This window comes from Lycium ferocissimum, unplaced genomic scaffold (assembly GCF_029784015.1).
Source record: "Lycium ferocissimum isolate CSIRO_LF1 unplaced genomic scaffold, AGI_CSIRO_Lferr_CH_V1 ctg525, whole genome shotgun sequence".
Taxonomy (NCBI): domain Eukaryota; kingdom Viridiplantae; phylum Streptophyta; class Magnoliopsida; order Solanales; family Solanaceae; genus Lycium; species Lycium ferocissimum.
The window spans coordinates 350,736-366,729 of NW_026725923.1; the positions used below are offsets into that span (position 1 = coordinate 350,736).

At 36.4% G+C, this 15,994-nt stretch overlaps 2 protein-coding genes across 4 annotated transcripts; one reads left to right on the forward strand and one right to left on the reverse strand.

Annotated features, from left to right (window-relative positions):
* Positions 1–36: 36 nt before the first annotated feature.
* On the forward strand, positions 37–10,498 carry LOC132044817 (zinc finger protein BRUTUS-like). 3 transcript variants are annotated; one of them, XM_059435343.1, is made up of 14 exons: positions 40–764; positions 2,399–2,608; positions 3,180–3,374; positions 3,527–3,891; positions 4,818–5,046; positions 5,336–5,504; positions 5,599–6,807; positions 6,934–7,105; positions 7,207–7,425; positions 7,496–7,633; positions 8,438–8,672; positions 8,799–8,858; positions 9,313–9,384; positions 10,021–10,498. In XM_059435343.1, exons 1-14 carry the CDS (start codon positions 459–461, stop codon positions 10,156–10,158), a joined length of 3,717 nt encoding a protein of 1,238 aa, XP_059291326.1. In that variant the 5' UTR covers positions 40–458; the 3' UTR covers positions 10,159–10,498. The 3 variants fall into 3 exon arrangements, with proteins under 3 accessions (XP_059291327.1, XP_059291326.1, XP_059291328.1); XM_059435345.1 differs by lacking the exons at positions 40–764; positions 2,399–2,608 and having other exon boundaries at positions 3,185–3,309; XM_059435344.1 differs by lacking the exons at positions 8,438–8,672; positions 8,799–8,858; positions 9,313–9,384; positions 10,021–10,498 and adding an exon at positions 8,316–8,437 and having other exon boundaries at positions 37–764.
* Positions 10,499–10,617: 119 nt separating this feature from the next.
* LOC132044818 (uncharacterized) lies at positions 10,618–14,035 on the reverse strand. The gene is made up of 4 exons (XM_059435346.1): positions 13,606–14,035; positions 11,287–11,367; positions 11,129–11,200; positions 10,618–11,050 (listed from the first exon to the last, which is right to left on the reverse strand). Exons 1-4 carry the CDS (start codon positions 13,837–13,839, stop codon positions 10,889–10,891), a joined length of 549 nt encoding a protein of 182 aa, XP_059291329.1. The 5' UTR covers positions 13,840–14,035; the 3' UTR covers positions 10,618–10,888.
* Between the last annotated feature and the right edge of the window lie 1,959 nt (positions 14,036–15,994).

Sequence of the window (15,994 nt, forward strand, 5' to 3'; positions counted from 1 at the left end):
TCCACAACTGGGAATCCTTCCTTTCACCTTCGAACAAAATCTCCCATCCAATTCCATTTTTAATTATTATCTGTACAAAATATTCATATGATTCCATAATTAACAACTTTATGTATATATATATATATGAATTGAAAAACAACAAGAACCAAAAAAAAAAAAAAAAAAGACTACGTATATATGCACGTATAGTCAGACACATATAGAGATTTCTGGAGGAGTCTCTTCTGGCCAAATCCAAATACAAACTTTGTAACAGAATCTCTGAATTCACACAGAGAGAAAAAACAATAGAAAGTGTGTACGTGTATGTGTGTATTTGCTTTTTTTTTTTTTTTCCTTGCATACGTGAAGGATAAAAAGAGAAAGCAAAAAGTGTCCATTTCCTTTTGCAGTATAGAGAAAAGAGTTTAATTATTGCAAATTTTAGAGAAATTAGGGCTAGGAGTTGTAAAAACATGGCTTCACAAGGAAGAGAAGGAGGTGGAGGAGTAGCGGTATTATGCAGTGGTAATAGTGCAGTTTCCTGTACAACGTCATCTTCTAACGGTAACGGAGTTATGGAAACGGAGAGTAGTACAAAACAGGATTCACCTATTCTGTTTTTCCTGTTTTTTCATAAGGCAATTAGGCTGGAACTTGATGCACTTCACCGTTCGGCGTTAGCGTATGCTACTGGACAATTGACAGATATAACGCCGTTGCTTAAACGTTACCGTTTTCTTAGATCAGTTTATAAGCATCATTGCCATGCTGAGGATGAGGTATTTTCTCGTCTACTCAGTTCTATTAACACTTATTAAAAAATTGTCGTTGATTTTTTCGGCAATTGTGACATTTGTGATTTTTCTGGTTAGAAAATGTAGTTGAGTGACTTTTTTGTTAGGAGGAAGTTTTGTGATTTTTCGGTAATTGTGACTTTTGTGTTAGTATGGTGATTTTTTTTTTTTTTGTGATTTTTCGGTTAGAAAATTAGTTATATGATTTTTTTTTTTTGGTTAGTAGGACGAAAGTTCTGTGATTTTTCTGTTTGAAAAATAGTTATGCGACCATTTATGAAATTTGACCTTGTATACAGCGACATTGTGTTTTCTGCATAGGGAATTGCTAATCGAGCCGTGCTGTTAAGTTAGGTACTAAAACCTCGTTTCATTATCCAACCGTATGTTGCTTGTTGTTGCTATTGAATTCTTAGTGAGCTTCCTGTTACTTGTTGTCTCGCTCTGTGATCCTTTTTATGACTGGCGATTTAGTTACATGTTTGTCTATAACGAAAATTCTTAAAACATTATATCGATTTAGAAGCACTTATTTATTAGGTTTAAATATAGCAGACAAAATTTATTCGTCTAATTAATGTCTATTCTGTTTTTATTGGGGCAGACACTGCGATCTTAATGCAATCAATAATTCTCATTACGAACAAACTGTTTAGATAGGAGATGATGTTATTTCGTGGTACTTCTTCTGTCTTAGCACATTTTTATGAAATCTTTTTTGGAGCAATCTAGTTGTATCTAATGTTAAATAGGTTTTTCCTTGTTGAATGAGGACAAGAGTCTTCGACAAGCCTTATAGACTGTTCATACATGAAAGTAATCCCTCTGGCCAAGATGGGGATTAGAATACAATTTCCATGCTTTTCCTTCTGCAGATTAAGGATTGACATCTTGTTGAGACAAAGACCCCTAGATCAACTGTTGTATGCTATGATGGTTCTAATGGTTAAAATAGTGTACCTCGGTGCTATTGCAAATTGGCAGATGTGACATGTTTGTACTTCCATCTGGTACTGCGTTTGATTCTCTTTCTTAGATTTAAGTGATAATGGTTTGGTGCTTTTGAGGTTACTGGTGAAAACCTTAAATTTAGATCTGCGGAGGCCGTCAATAAGACGCTCACCCTATACTGTTTGATTGCAAAGTATTTCTGTCTGGTCATTTGGATATTATTTGCTTAATATAGCTTGGATAGAGTTGCAGAGTTGGAGGATAGAGAAAATAGAGACTAGAAGAATACAATTTTGAATACAGCACCTCTTTGTGCATTTTGGACGATTTAGCTAGAAAGAAATTGAACAACTTTTGAAGGAGTAGAAGAAGAACATGCAAAAATCGAAGGAGGCCTGTTGTTTCAACTGTGTTTTTGGTGTAAACATTTCATTTTGTATAGTTAGATGATTTTCTGCATACATAACGGCATGTTGTTTTTAAAAGTTAAACCATCTTGGTGTAATATACGATGATATCATTTTGGATTATATGGAAAAAGTGCCATGGATATTGACTTCTTTTGTCGTGCGTGATAAAATGACACACTTCTTTGTTGGTTCTACTTTGTACATGTCTTCTTGTATGTACCTTTGCTAGAGATGATAGCATGATTATAACAATTGCAGGTGATCTTTCCAGCTCTTGATATACGTGTGAAGAATGTAGCGCAAACATACTCCTTAGAGCACAAAGGTGAAAGCGATCTTTTTGATCACCTTTTTGAGATCTTAAATTCTGAGAAGCAGAACTATGAAAGTTTTCCACGAGAGCTAGCATCTTGTACTGGGGCATTGCAAACTTCTGTTAGTCAGCACATGTCAAAAGAGGAAGAACAGGTATTCTCGTTGGAGACACTGCTTAAGTTTCATGTTCAAGGATTCCACATCTTACGTATACCATCTTAGTGGTCGGTTGTTACAGCTGCAAGCCTCTCTCTTTATGTGCTTCTTTCTACACTTAAGAATTACTAGTTTCGTAGAAGATCTGTATTATTGTCCACATGATATGCATTAAATTGATCTATTGCACTTAATTAAGTCAAGTTTACAGATAGTTTAGCTTTGTTGCTTCTCAGAACAGTTAGATATGTGTGTGGAAGTTTTACTATTTTGACTTGTAACTAGCCTGAGAGGATCGGCAAGGTCATTGTCTGGTCAGCCGTCAGGCTAGTATCATCTTGTTTTTTGTTGCTTACAAGAAGGGTTGGTTTTTGCCTAGAGTATATTTGTCCAGATATAACCTGCCCCTGCGTAACCTGGCCTGTCAATGGTTGGGTTATCAGATACATATAATATATTCGACAGAACTTCATGTGTCCGACGTGATATCAGTGTTGATCTCACAAAATCAAATAACTTGAAAATCCATACAATTTACACGTTTGTTGACTACAAATATTCCTGACAGGTGTTTCCTTTGCTCATTGAGAAATTCTCAGTGGATGAGCAGGCATCACTTGTTTGGCAGTTCCTTTGTAGCATTCCTGTGAATATGATGAAAAAGTTCCTTCCCTGGCTTTCATCTTCTATATCTCCTGGTGAGCACAAGGATATGCAGAAGTGCTTGTCTATGATTATTCCAAAAGAGAAGCTTCTCCAGCAGGTTTTTTTTGTTAATGTCTAAATGCTAACTGCTTTTCCTTCTCTCTCTCTCTGTTTGCCTTTTCTATTGTTTTTTGACATTGGTAACATTATTGCCTTTTCTATTTTTTCCCCTCTAAGACTGTGTTTTTTGTTATGCATCGTTTGTTGAAGGTAATTTTCTCCTGGATGGAAGGTGGAAAGTGTGTCACTGCAGTTGGTGGGCATGCCATTGATGCTGAGCTGCCTTGCTTTGTGGATTTTAACTCTGTCACAGAAACTTGTGTGTCAGGAAACATAAAGTGTGTGTGTGAATCTTCCAGCCCCGGGAAAAGAAAGTTTGGGCTAGAGGGTGATACCTGTGATACTGATTCTGGAAACCCAATTGATGAAGTATTGCATTGGCATAATGCTATTAAGAGAGAGTTAGATGAAATAGCAGCAGAGGCTAGAAGAATTGAGTTGGCCGGAGAATTATCTAGTTTGGCACCTTTCTATGCAAGACTTCAGTTTATAGCTGAAGTCTGCATATTTCATAGGTATTGGTCTATGAAAATTCTTATTTCATTATTTGATAGATAGAAATTCGTCAAATCTTACGAAATTAAAATGCAAGTTTACAAGTTCACTGAAGATACTATGTATGCCATGCTGTCGTTATATTTTGATGTCCATTTAAGTGAAAGAGCATAAAGTCATAATTGATGAGTCTTCTTGTCCTTTCATGATGGATCTTTATTTCATCAAATTCTATAATGCCTCAACCTATTAAACTTTTTTGCATACACGAGATCACCTATTTTTTGTTTCTTGAAGCAACTATATCATTGACACTCTTCTTGTACGGATTTAGTCATGAAATCGTGATATAATTGTTTATGACTGAAAATTAGAGTTTTCGGGAAAGAAAAGAAATTGTTTGTTGCCTATTACTTGTATAATGGGTAAAGCTGATGGTTGATCGTCACTCAATAATCTTAAAGTTTTTAGATTTTGAGCACAAACCATCCTTTGGATCTCTTCTGTATGCTATGCTAATGAAGGACAAGAGCATTGCTGATTTACAACTTTATTAACAGATTGTGAAGTATTACAGATCTTTAGTTTTTTAAAAAGAAAGAAAAGAGGAGCAAATCTTTTAGTTGCAAATTTTTTTTTTAAAAAATGCATATATAAAGGTGGTTGCAGGATACTGGTGAAGTAATTCTATTAGTCTTTAATCTTCTGAAAAATTTCGGGGAGCTAATCTTGCTTGTGGTCTGACATTTGGAGCTCTGTCCAACAGTTGCACAGGATTCTATTTAAATTATACATCCTGCACTATTGATGAATGAGCTTAATGTTAGAAACTGTAATATGAGCAATTTACTAATGCTGATGAATAAATTTTTCCCATCCAGAACAAACCGGCTTTTTAGTCCTGTCTCAAACAGAAACTTTAATCTTTAGATTTACCTTATGGCAGCATTGCTGAGGACAAGGTCATATTTCCTGCTGTAGATGGAGGGCTCTCCTTTTTCCAAGAGCATGCTGAGGAAGAAAGTCAATTTAATGAGCTTCGTTGGCTGATCGAGAGCATTCAAAGCACAGAAGTCAATTCCACCTCAGCTGCTGAATTTTTCTCCAAATTATGTTCTCAGGCTGACTTAATTATTGAGACAATTGAACGACACTTTCACAATGAAGAAGTTCAGGTAGGGTTCATTATAAACTTATTGTTTTCTTGCTGAAATTAGTACTAGTTGTTATGTGTCTCATTGTATATTGACATGACCAGATGTGAATAAAATTGGGAGGTATTAATTTCCAAAAGTATGAACTTCTCTGTAGGTTCAATAAGCTCCATAGTTTGCATACTCCATGAATTCCATTCGGACTCGCATCTACTTTCTAGATAATCTTGTAGCTATTGCTTGCCTTCTCTCCATGTCCGCAAAATATCCTTCAGAGCTAAAGGATGTCTCTCTTGTCCTTCATATCCAGGTTCTTCCGCTTGCTCGAAAGCATTTCACCCAGGACAGACAGAGGAAGCTTTTGTACCAAAGCTTGTGTTTAATGCCATTGAAGTTGATAGAACGAGTCTTACCCTGGCTAGTGGGAGCACTGTCTGAAGATGCAGCCAGAAATTTCTTAAAGAATTTGCAGCTAGCTGGTACTGCTTTGTTGCTAGAGCAGTTGATTTGCCGGCAGTTTTGTTTTTTTCCTGAATTATGTAATTGAATTCTAATTGAATTCTACTCTTGCAGCTTCTGCAGCTGATACTGCTTTGGTGACCCTATTATCTGGTTGGGCATGTAAAGGACGTACAGATGGTGTATGCTTGTCTTCTAGTGTCACTGGTTGCTGCCCTGTTAAAAGGTTTGCTGACATTGAAGAATATTATACTCAAGCACCTTGTCCATGTATTCTCTCAGTCAAATCTGATGATTCTAAAAGGCCAGTCAAAAGAAACCTTACTGCTCTTTGCACAAAAGATGATACATCGGACTTGTCCAAGGGTGTAAATGCTTGTAATATATCTTGCAATGATCAGTCATGTCGTGTCCCAGGATTGGGAGTTAGCGATAATAATCTGGGACTAACTACTATATCCACAGCAAAATCTATTCGTTCGTTGACCTTCAGTTCTGCTGCTCCTTCTCTTGACTCAAGTCTCTTTATCTGGGAGACAGATTGTACCTCTTCTCAACCCAACCATAAAGTGCTTCCCATTGACACCATATTCAAATTTCATAAGGCGATACAAAAAGATTTGGAGTATCTTGATGTTGAATCTGGTAAGCTTAGGGACTGTCCTGAGACTTTTCTTCGGCAGTTCATTGGAAGATTTCGGTTGCTTTGGGGTTTGTACAGAGCCCACAGTAATGCAGAGGATGAGATAGTTTTCCCTGCACTTGAATCTAAAGAAGCACTCCACAATGTGTCTCACTCCTATATGTTGGACCATAAGCAGGAGGAGAAACTGTTTGAAGACATATCATCTGCCCTCACTGATCTTTCAGGACTTCACGAAGGATTGAAGGAAGACTACCAGGTTGAATCTAGCAGGACCATTGTTGAGTCTACTGGCCTGCATGATAGGGATCGCAAAAGAAAATATACCGAGCTTGCCACAAAGGTTCAAGGAATGTGTAAATCAATCAGAGTTAGCTTGGATCAGCATATATTCAGAGAAGAACTTGAGCTGTGGCCGCTATTTGGCAAGCATTTCTCTATGGAGGAGCAAGACATAATTGTTGGTCGTATAATTGGAAGCACAGGGGCTGAAGTACTTCAGTCAATGCTGCCTTGGGTAACTTCTGCTCTTACTCAGGATGAGCAGAATAAGATGATGGACACATTAAAGCAGGCTACAAGAAACACTATGTTCAGTGAATGGCTCAACGAGTGTTGGAGACGAAATCCTGAAGTATCTTCACAGCCTGAAGCCTTGCAAAATAGCAATACAAACAAAGGTTATTGCTATGACCCTAATTATTTCATTGTGTATCCTGCTCTTGGGTCTGCAGTTTAGTGCTTAATTTATGGCTTGACTGTTTATTGCATCTAATGGAGATAACATCTGTGCCTTGATAAGACAGGTGTTGATTCTCATGAAGGATTGGACCAGAGTGACTGTATGTTCAAACCCGGTTGGAAAGACATTTTCCGTATGAATCAGACAGAACTTGAGTCGGAGATCAGAAAAGTTCACAGGGATTCAACTATTGATCCAAGGAGGAAATCTTATTTAGTTCAAAATCTGATGACTAGGTTTGTATTGGTGCTTCCTTTTGCTATTATTATCTATTGCATCTTGAAATGTAGATAAATAGACAGTAAACCTCATGTTGATCATTTTTCCATGTAATCAGCTGTTGGATAGCCTCTCAGCAGAAATCACAAGCATCAACAGAAGAAATCTCTCGTAGTGAAGATGTTGTTGAGTGTTCACCGTCCTTTCGAGATACGGAGAAGCAGATTTTTGGATGCGAACACTACAAAAGAAACTGCAAACTTCGTGCAGCTTGCTGTGGAAAATTGTTTACATGCAGATTCTGCCATGATGAAGTGAGCGACCATTCAATGGACAGGTAAACCTTAGCTAAAACTGCCTGAGCTTGTAGTTGGGTTCTTTGTATCTCATGTTTATTCTTTTTCTAGGAAAGCAACTATAGAGATGATGTGCATGCGTTGCTTGAAAGTTCAACCAATTGGACCCAGCTGCAGGACACCATCGTGTAATGGATTTTCCATGGCAAAATACTATTGCAGTATATGCAAGTTCTTTGACGACGAGAGGTAGACGAGTCAACTCACATTTTTTCTTTTAGAGTTTGGCATAAAAGTGTTGCTTAAATACTACTTCACACATTTATCCTTTGGAGTGCATCTTTGAAGTGTACCCAATTAGTGGAGGAAGAATTGCATGATCCGTTTTTGTCAGCTAATGACCTTAGAATCATCGCAGTTCTAGCTTAGAATCATCGCAGTTCTTGACAATATCACCTGGGTATATGTTTATATCTTACATAGGTCATTAAAGGGTCGTTTGTTTGGAGGGACTAGGAACTAGGAAAAATTATTCATGCATAGCTAGTGCAGCTTTTGGTTGGCTGTATGAGAAAAAGTAAGTCCTAACTAACGCAGCTTTCGGTTGGCTGTATTAAATAATACCGGCATTAATTTACGTGTGAATCTATGTACTATTTTATGCGGGATAGATGTGGAATAAGTGTGTGTATATTAGCAACACGGAGATGAAGTATTTAAAGATAAAAATGTCCTTAAAGTAAGTACTCCCTAAGTCAGATTCTATGTCTTATTATTTAACGCATAGCTATACCTACAAAAGTATTCACTGTAGAACAGGGCCTTCATTTTTATTCCCTGCATAAACGATCTCTGTATTATAATCCCAATAAGAACTAGTATTTGAACCGACCCATCCATAACAACATGTTCACTATTTCTCTCGAGCCAGGAATGGGATTGATGATGAAATAGAAGAAAACAAATGAGATTGACACATTCTCTATTTCTATGGAAAATTGATTTATGAGAACAGCCAGTTTTCTTCTACTGAATGACTCTTTTCTGTATCAGGCCGGTATATCACTGTCCTTCTTGCAACCTTTGTCGCGTTGGACACGGTCTTGGAATTGATTTTTATCATTGCATGAAATGCAATTGTTGTCTGGGAAAAAGTTTAACAGAGCATAAATGCTTGGAGAAGGCGTTAGAAACAAATTGTCCCATTTGCTGTGAGTTCTTGTTTACTTCCAGTGCAACAGTTAGACCTCTGCCTTGTGGGCATTACATGCACTCGGCTTGCTTTCAGGTGAAAACTCAAATCATATTGTACAGTATGTGCTCTCACATATATTTGCTTTGACTACTGACGAATTTTGGGAATTTATTCACTTTATTTAAGCTCGTTTAAAGCTAACCATGCTCTCTCTGCCAGGCATATGCTCGCAGTAACTACGTTTGCCCGATATGCAGCAAATCCATGGGTAATATGGCGGTAAGATAACTTTCCAGTGATCTCCTTTTATAATATTCTTTTTTGGTTGCGCTATGTGCATAAATGCTGTTCGCTGCTGCCTCCAAGCACAATAGCTGGCAAAGTGAGCCGTACGTGTATGTTAAAGTTGTGAGGCCTTGAGTTCTTTGTTGAGTGTCACGTAGTCTGAGGCTTTATAATCACTTTTTGAGGTTTCCATACAGCAGCCATGAAGAGTTTCGACTTTTTCAAAATTCAATTCTTTTCTTTTGATTTGTGGGAGGTGCCTCTTCTCGCTGCATTCCTGGGAGGGTTGGTGGGATGGGGCCTATTCATAAGGCCATTGCCACTCATAAAGTTGTCCTTGAGGGTGTGATTGGTGCGAAGGACTTCTGAAAGAATTGATACTTTAACAGCAATGGTGTTGTGCGTGGAGTGGTGCCCTAAAGTTTCTATAAATCATTTTGCCTGCCAGGTTTATTTTGGAATGCTCGATGCACTGCTGGCTAATGAGATTCTTCCAGAGGAGTACCAGAATCGTTGGCAGGTTTGCCTTCTTAATTAACTTTCCATTTCGCATTTTCTTTTCAGTTTTTGGACTTGCATTGGCATCTTTTTTCAAGGTTCTAAATTTGTCGATGGGATGGAGAACATGCATAGACCCCACTTGTGGGATTACACTGGGTATGTTGTTGTTCTTGCTGTTGTGGATGGAGAATAGGTATAATATCATTTTGGTCATGTTGCTGGGATGAAAAACATATATAGAATGGTTTTTTGGTGGGATGAAAACATATATAGCATGATTAATTGGTCATCTTCTTAAATAATTTATTTCGTTTGCTTCATAAAGCTTAAAGAAGTCAAGAAGGAACAGAAGAGATGGCAACCAGAGGAGTGATTTTGTTTTGTGAGTACAAAAAATGGATGTTGCCGCATGGTGACATTGTTATGACTCTTCTAGCTGTCTCGAGTGTCGACATCAGTAATGTACTTATATTGGACTTAAGAATAGGAAAATACTGCTTAATTTTGATGATCTATTTGGTGGTTGTTCTAATTAGAATATTATATAATGTGGTACTAGGTGTTCTGTTAAGAGTTTGTATAGCGTGATGATACTTATAATATGCACGTGCATTTTTCCTTAAAATATCCATCTAATATTACATTTCAAATACAGGAGATCCTTTGCAATGACTGTGAACTGAAAGGCCGGGCACCCTTCCATTGGTTATATCACAAGTGCGGGTTCTGTGGATCTTACAACACGAGAGTCATTAAAGCGCCCACAACAGATCCTGACTGCCCTCTGAAGTGAATGAGTTAGGAATCTCTCCTTTGTTCAATGAGCTTTTGCACCTGTAAATAATGTACAGAGGGCTAAGCTTATTCCCCTGGTGTCAATAGATTCAATACTAAGCAAAAGAGGCAGTAGTTCTAAACAAATATGCTTATTGCGCTATTAAAAGCTTATATAGTGCAGCTATTTGGATTTAGTGACAGCTTAAGTTGAGAGGTGGCAAGTTTTGGCAGAAAATTCATAGTGGTCTTTGAGTTTTAACCCTATATATAGAGCCTTAGAGAGACAATAACACCTAATGTTAAAAGTCTATAAATTCGTATATAATAGATATCTTTTAAAGTAGTTTTATTCCAAAGGCAACTCTCACGCTTTCTGATATGTTTTGATCCGAGATCTGACGCTTTTCGTTTTGTCATCTTTTTACTAGTTAAAAGACTTCAATGATGAAGCAGCTTTCTCATTTGGCAGAAAGAATGATCATAAATAGTTTGATTTATTGAAAAGGGTAAGACATCAATAGATTACATTCAAAATCGACTTCCAGCTTTACCAACAAGAGTCCATACTAGCTGCTAAGAAACCGTCCGATACTGCCTGTGAAAATTAACAGGCTAAAGACCAACCAGAGTTGCTAGTTTCACCATATATGTACACATTTTACCAAAAGCACCAAATAAATAGATAGCCTACTTAGTTTAGGACAGGCAGTCAAAAAACATTCACTTCCTAGGGAGGAGCACACTTTCTATGAGTTCTTCGTAGTCCGAGATGGTTCAGGTTCAGTGCCAGCATTCAGAGGAGGAGCATCTGTAGCAGTTCCTTCCGGCAAGTTCATCTCTGCATCAGTTACTCTCATTACATTTGACGAGGCAACCACATTCTTCATATTTCCTATTATATACTCGTACTGCAAAGTAAGATTAGTTAGTCCTTGAATCCTGCAAAATAGAACAAGCTTGACATTTGATATGGAATAGCTGCTTACTGCATCGACTTGTCCACAGCGGTAGCTCAAATCAATGGCTTGTTTATAGTTTTCCTCCGTCAAATTCTCAACCTAGAGGTTAAAAAAATCATACGGATTAGTCCTCCAGAAACAGCATAGAAATGAAGCCACGCAAATGGACTATAAAAAGGAAAGACCTTTCTTTGCGAGTTGATATACAGAGTTTTGTAGCTGATGTCTGTCTGTGTAACTTCACTTGCAAAGGGCCTTTTGCCTCTCTGTTCGGTATTCAAGTAACAACATAATAAGTGTCACTCTGTAAGTAAAACAACATTATACGAATGCAGCATTTCTAATCACTCAAGTCAATCTCAAAGTCCAAAGAGCAAAATCTATATACTTAAACAACCTGTTCATGAAAGGAACTAAAGGGAGAAAATAAAGAAAAACCTTTTTTCTTGAGGCAGAGAGAGTAAATAAAGAAAACATTGCTAGGGCCTAAATGAGTATATAGGAATAGGTGTAACCTTTCATTTTTTTGCGCGGATTGCCCTTCGTTTGGGGTGGTCTTTAAATTTTGCCCCTCAAATTTGTGGTCTTTAAATTTTGCCCTTCATATTTGTGGTCTTTAAGTTTTGCCCTTTGCTTGGAAAGGTGGAAGAATATATGAAGTTCTGGGTTCGAATCCCCGCTCAGGCATAAAATAAAAAAATAATTTCGCAAGGCAGAATTGGGGGAGTGTATGCCGAATCCAGCATACAATCTTTAAGGAAAAGTTAAAGTTATGCCGGATCCGGCATAACTAAACATAACTAAAAGTCTGCCCCCTCCGGCAGACTTTTAGTTAAACACAACTAAAAGTCTGCCGGATCCGGCATAACTAAACATAACTAAAAGTCTGCCTCCAAAGATATTCGGCTTGCATTTCTAAGAAAGTATGCCTCGGATCGAGCTTGCATTTTAATCTTCTTATGCGTATATTGTTCCAACTCACATGCTTAATCTCGGTTTACAAACAACAATTAACATAAGTATGAATTCAGACTTGAGACAAGCAACCCAAGCGATATGTCCAACTTAACGGAATATAGAGTACTAGATTTTTTTTGAATCGAGCTATTAAATTTAAAGTAACCATAAAACTTTGCGTCCCGCGGTGAGTTTGTGGTAATTAAGTTATATCCCAAAGAAATTAACAAATCAATATTAACGCGATTCGTGTGGATCCTCGTATATATCTTCAAAACCTAACAATAAATTGTTCGAATTAAGGGAATAGTAGTTAGTATCTCACGTTAATGACAAAGGGTTCGTGCCTCGTGGTGTTTAACAATTAACATACTTGCTATACAATGCAACCCATAATTAGTTTGGAATGACAAATATATATATATCTTCAAGGCAAAAGTACGCCATAAGGCATAAGTATGCCCCCATCGGCATAAGTACGATAATTCGTTAACAAATTTATGCCGATGGGGCATACTTTTAATGGGCAAACTTGTATGCCGGACCGGCATAAATTTGTGAAGGAATTACCAAAGTTATGGAACCGGCATACTTATGCCAAATGCCCATGAGGCATAAGTATGCGTGTCCGCATAACTTTGGTAATTCCTTCATAAGTGTATGCCGATGGGGGCATAGCGAAATTTAAACTACGCCTTGCGATTTTTTTTTAAAATTTTGACTGTGTGGGGGTTCGAACCTGGAACCCATGGGGTTTATGCGAAGGGCAAAATTTAAAGATTTCAAATATGAGGGGCAAAATTTAAAGACCACCCTAAAAGAAGGGCAATTCTGCGAATTGCCCGTAACCTTTTACAGTCAAGTGCCATGAAACATTTAAACTTTAGGCACACTAAAAGCCTCTCCGGATTGGCTTATTCCGGTGTATTTAAGCCAAAATAGCTTTTCTAGCATTTTGTAGTGTTTGAGTAAGATTACAAAAGTGCTTTTAAACGCTTGTTTTTATGTCAAATAACAAAAATAATAAGTTGGGATTTATAACTATGGCTTTTGACTTATAAGCCATGAGTCATGAGCCCTTCCAAACATGCACTAAGCTTAGCTTAAAAAAATTACTCCTTACTCTGTTCCTTCAGTTTCATTTTGTTTGATATAGTACTCAAAATTTAATTTTTAAAAAATAAATAGACTTTTGTAAAATTATGATCTTAAATATGTGTAGTATGACTATAAAACTTTAAAATCTGTACTTCTAAACATGTCATAACATTTGTGTGACTTAAAAAAGTGTTTTTTTCGGATAACAAAATGTGTTTTGAAACGGATATTATAAAGAAATAGTGACAAACAAAGTGAAACAGATTAGTTACCAAAAACAAAAAAAAGTGAAACAGATCGGGTAGTCTACTTAAGCAACCAAAAACACAGAAGCGCATGCATGTAAGAGAAAGCATCAAAAATCAAACATGAGGAAAATGACAATGATTTGACATTAGGTTTTTGGTTAATTTTTGCCCGAAAATAAGGGTAAAAACAATACACAATACCTCATTCTTGGATGCTTCCTTAATAGCTTTTATCTTCTTAGAAGATAGTACTATCTTTTTCCGGTCATGGACGACCTTTGTTACTTTTGTCTTCCTTCCAGTTCCTTTTGCTCCGGCAACTTTTGGTTTCTTCTTATGTGTTGCTTCCAGGCCAACTATCGGATTTATCACACGTTTTGCTTCTGCTATTCGCTTGCTCACACGTCTTGCTTCGACCTTTGGTTTTCTCCCCATTTTTGATCTCAAAACAATAGTTACTCACACACTCTTTGATTTTTTCTTCTTACAAATAGTACAACACTGTAACAGTACTACTTTGATAGCTGTGTGCGTTTTACGAGACTAATAAAGCTATTATCAAACTGGCCTTCATTCGTGCAGAGAAGGGGTTTAATCTCTATCGTTTGATTCGACTCGTGCATGCAACGTGTAAGGTGGAGATTTCTTTAGGTTTTGTTTTTTGTCATCGTGTAAGTGGAATCGTCTTATCGGCGCCAAGTTGAATGCCTTTTCCTTTCTCCTTTTGTTTTTTCTTTTTTCCACTTTGGTGATAGGATTGATGCAGTAAATAGTGTGACATCGATTCAACTGGTGTTTGGTTTGCTGACAAGTTATCAGTGGAGTCAAGTGTCAAAATTAAACTTTTTGTAAATATATACGTAAATTATATAATTTCTTGGTAGTTAAATAAGTACTAGTATTTACTATATTATGCAAGTCAATAGTACGTATATTTTTTTTTTGAATCTCTTAATTAGAATTTTTGGGTTGGCCACTTACTATAAAATATATAATGAGAATTAAATAATAATGAGACTATTAATTTGATATACTTGTTTTGGTAAATACTTCATTTATTTGATTGAAACTGAAATATACATGATATAATATATTTGCATGTGTTTAATTTTATATCGAATAAGCTTGGATGACCTATTATTTTTCCGAGTTGGCTCCCCTCCAGTACAAGATCCCTCAATTTCTTCAAGTACCCCTTACAATCTTGACATGTGTCCTCCTAACTATATAATGGATCATATTTATTCAATTAACCAAATTTACCATGGTTAATTAAATAAATCTGATCCATTAGATCATTAGGAGGACACGTGTCAAGAATTTAAGAAAGTACTTGAGGAAATGGAGGGATCTTGTACTGGAGGGGAGCCAACTTCATTATTTTCAATTTTAATCTTGATCTTCTTAAATGATTTTGGAAGAAGAGCTCTGAGGAATGACAGTTTTACTATTGTTTTGTTTTATCTCAGGATTAATTATTCTAATATTGTTATCCCAAATTGATGAATGTAAAATAAAAATAATGGGGTATAACTTATCCCAAATTTATTTATATTTAAAACAAAAATTCAACCAAACATGAAATTAACAAACGACCCCTCAAAGAGATGAATAGAAATAAGGTGGAAATAAGTATTGTTCATGACATTCCAATCCTTAACGTTTAATTTAAGGGAAAATGACACAAATGGGCATTCGGCCCAAACTATTGACAATGGGATGGTCCAAGAAACTTAAAAGATATTTTTAACTTTTTTAAAATAATTTCATTTCGTAGTCTTTTTTTAACTAATTTCAGCATATGTATCGAAACTGTATCATTGTCGTATAAAAAATGTATTGTACGTATATAGAAAATGTATCATTGTTGTATAGAATGTATATCCCTACAGTATGTGTTTAAAAACTGTATTATTGTTATATAATTTGTGTTTGATAAATGTATAATCAAAGTATATTTACTAATTATACACATATTATATAATTATTATACATGTTCTGGGATATTTTTTGGAGGCTCGATCAAGGTACACTTACTAATTATACACATATTATCTATGTTTTGGATATTTGTTGAAGGCTCAATATGAATTTCTTTCGTCGACCTTTAGTGTCGACTTTTTGATTTGTGGTGATTTTTAGTCGCCACAAAAATTCTGATTTTTTTGTAGTGAATGGGCTACTGGGCTAGCGCTTGGCAACTGTTTGGGCCTAATGGCCAACTCACGGCATTAAATACAAACATGGGCCAAACAAATTTCTGATGGATGGCCATTTAGTGTTCTTTTCCCTTAATTTTAAAGAAATTCCTACCTAGTTTAACTGTTACCCACTGCCATTTGAGAAGTTATTTTTCCCTCCTTATATCCAAAATTTATAGGGGAGAAGAGCAAGAATATGTCGAATGAATGATACCATTCTCCAATTGTGAGTTTTTGATCATTGGATTGTTCCTGTGATCTTACAACAAAATGTAATTTTATAGTGATTCTCTAATTATAGGTTATTAGGATGGAATGGCTCTTAATTACTAGCTAGTTCTTTCTCCTAGAAACAGGATGTTTGAGTTTCATGCACAACGGTTCAAGTG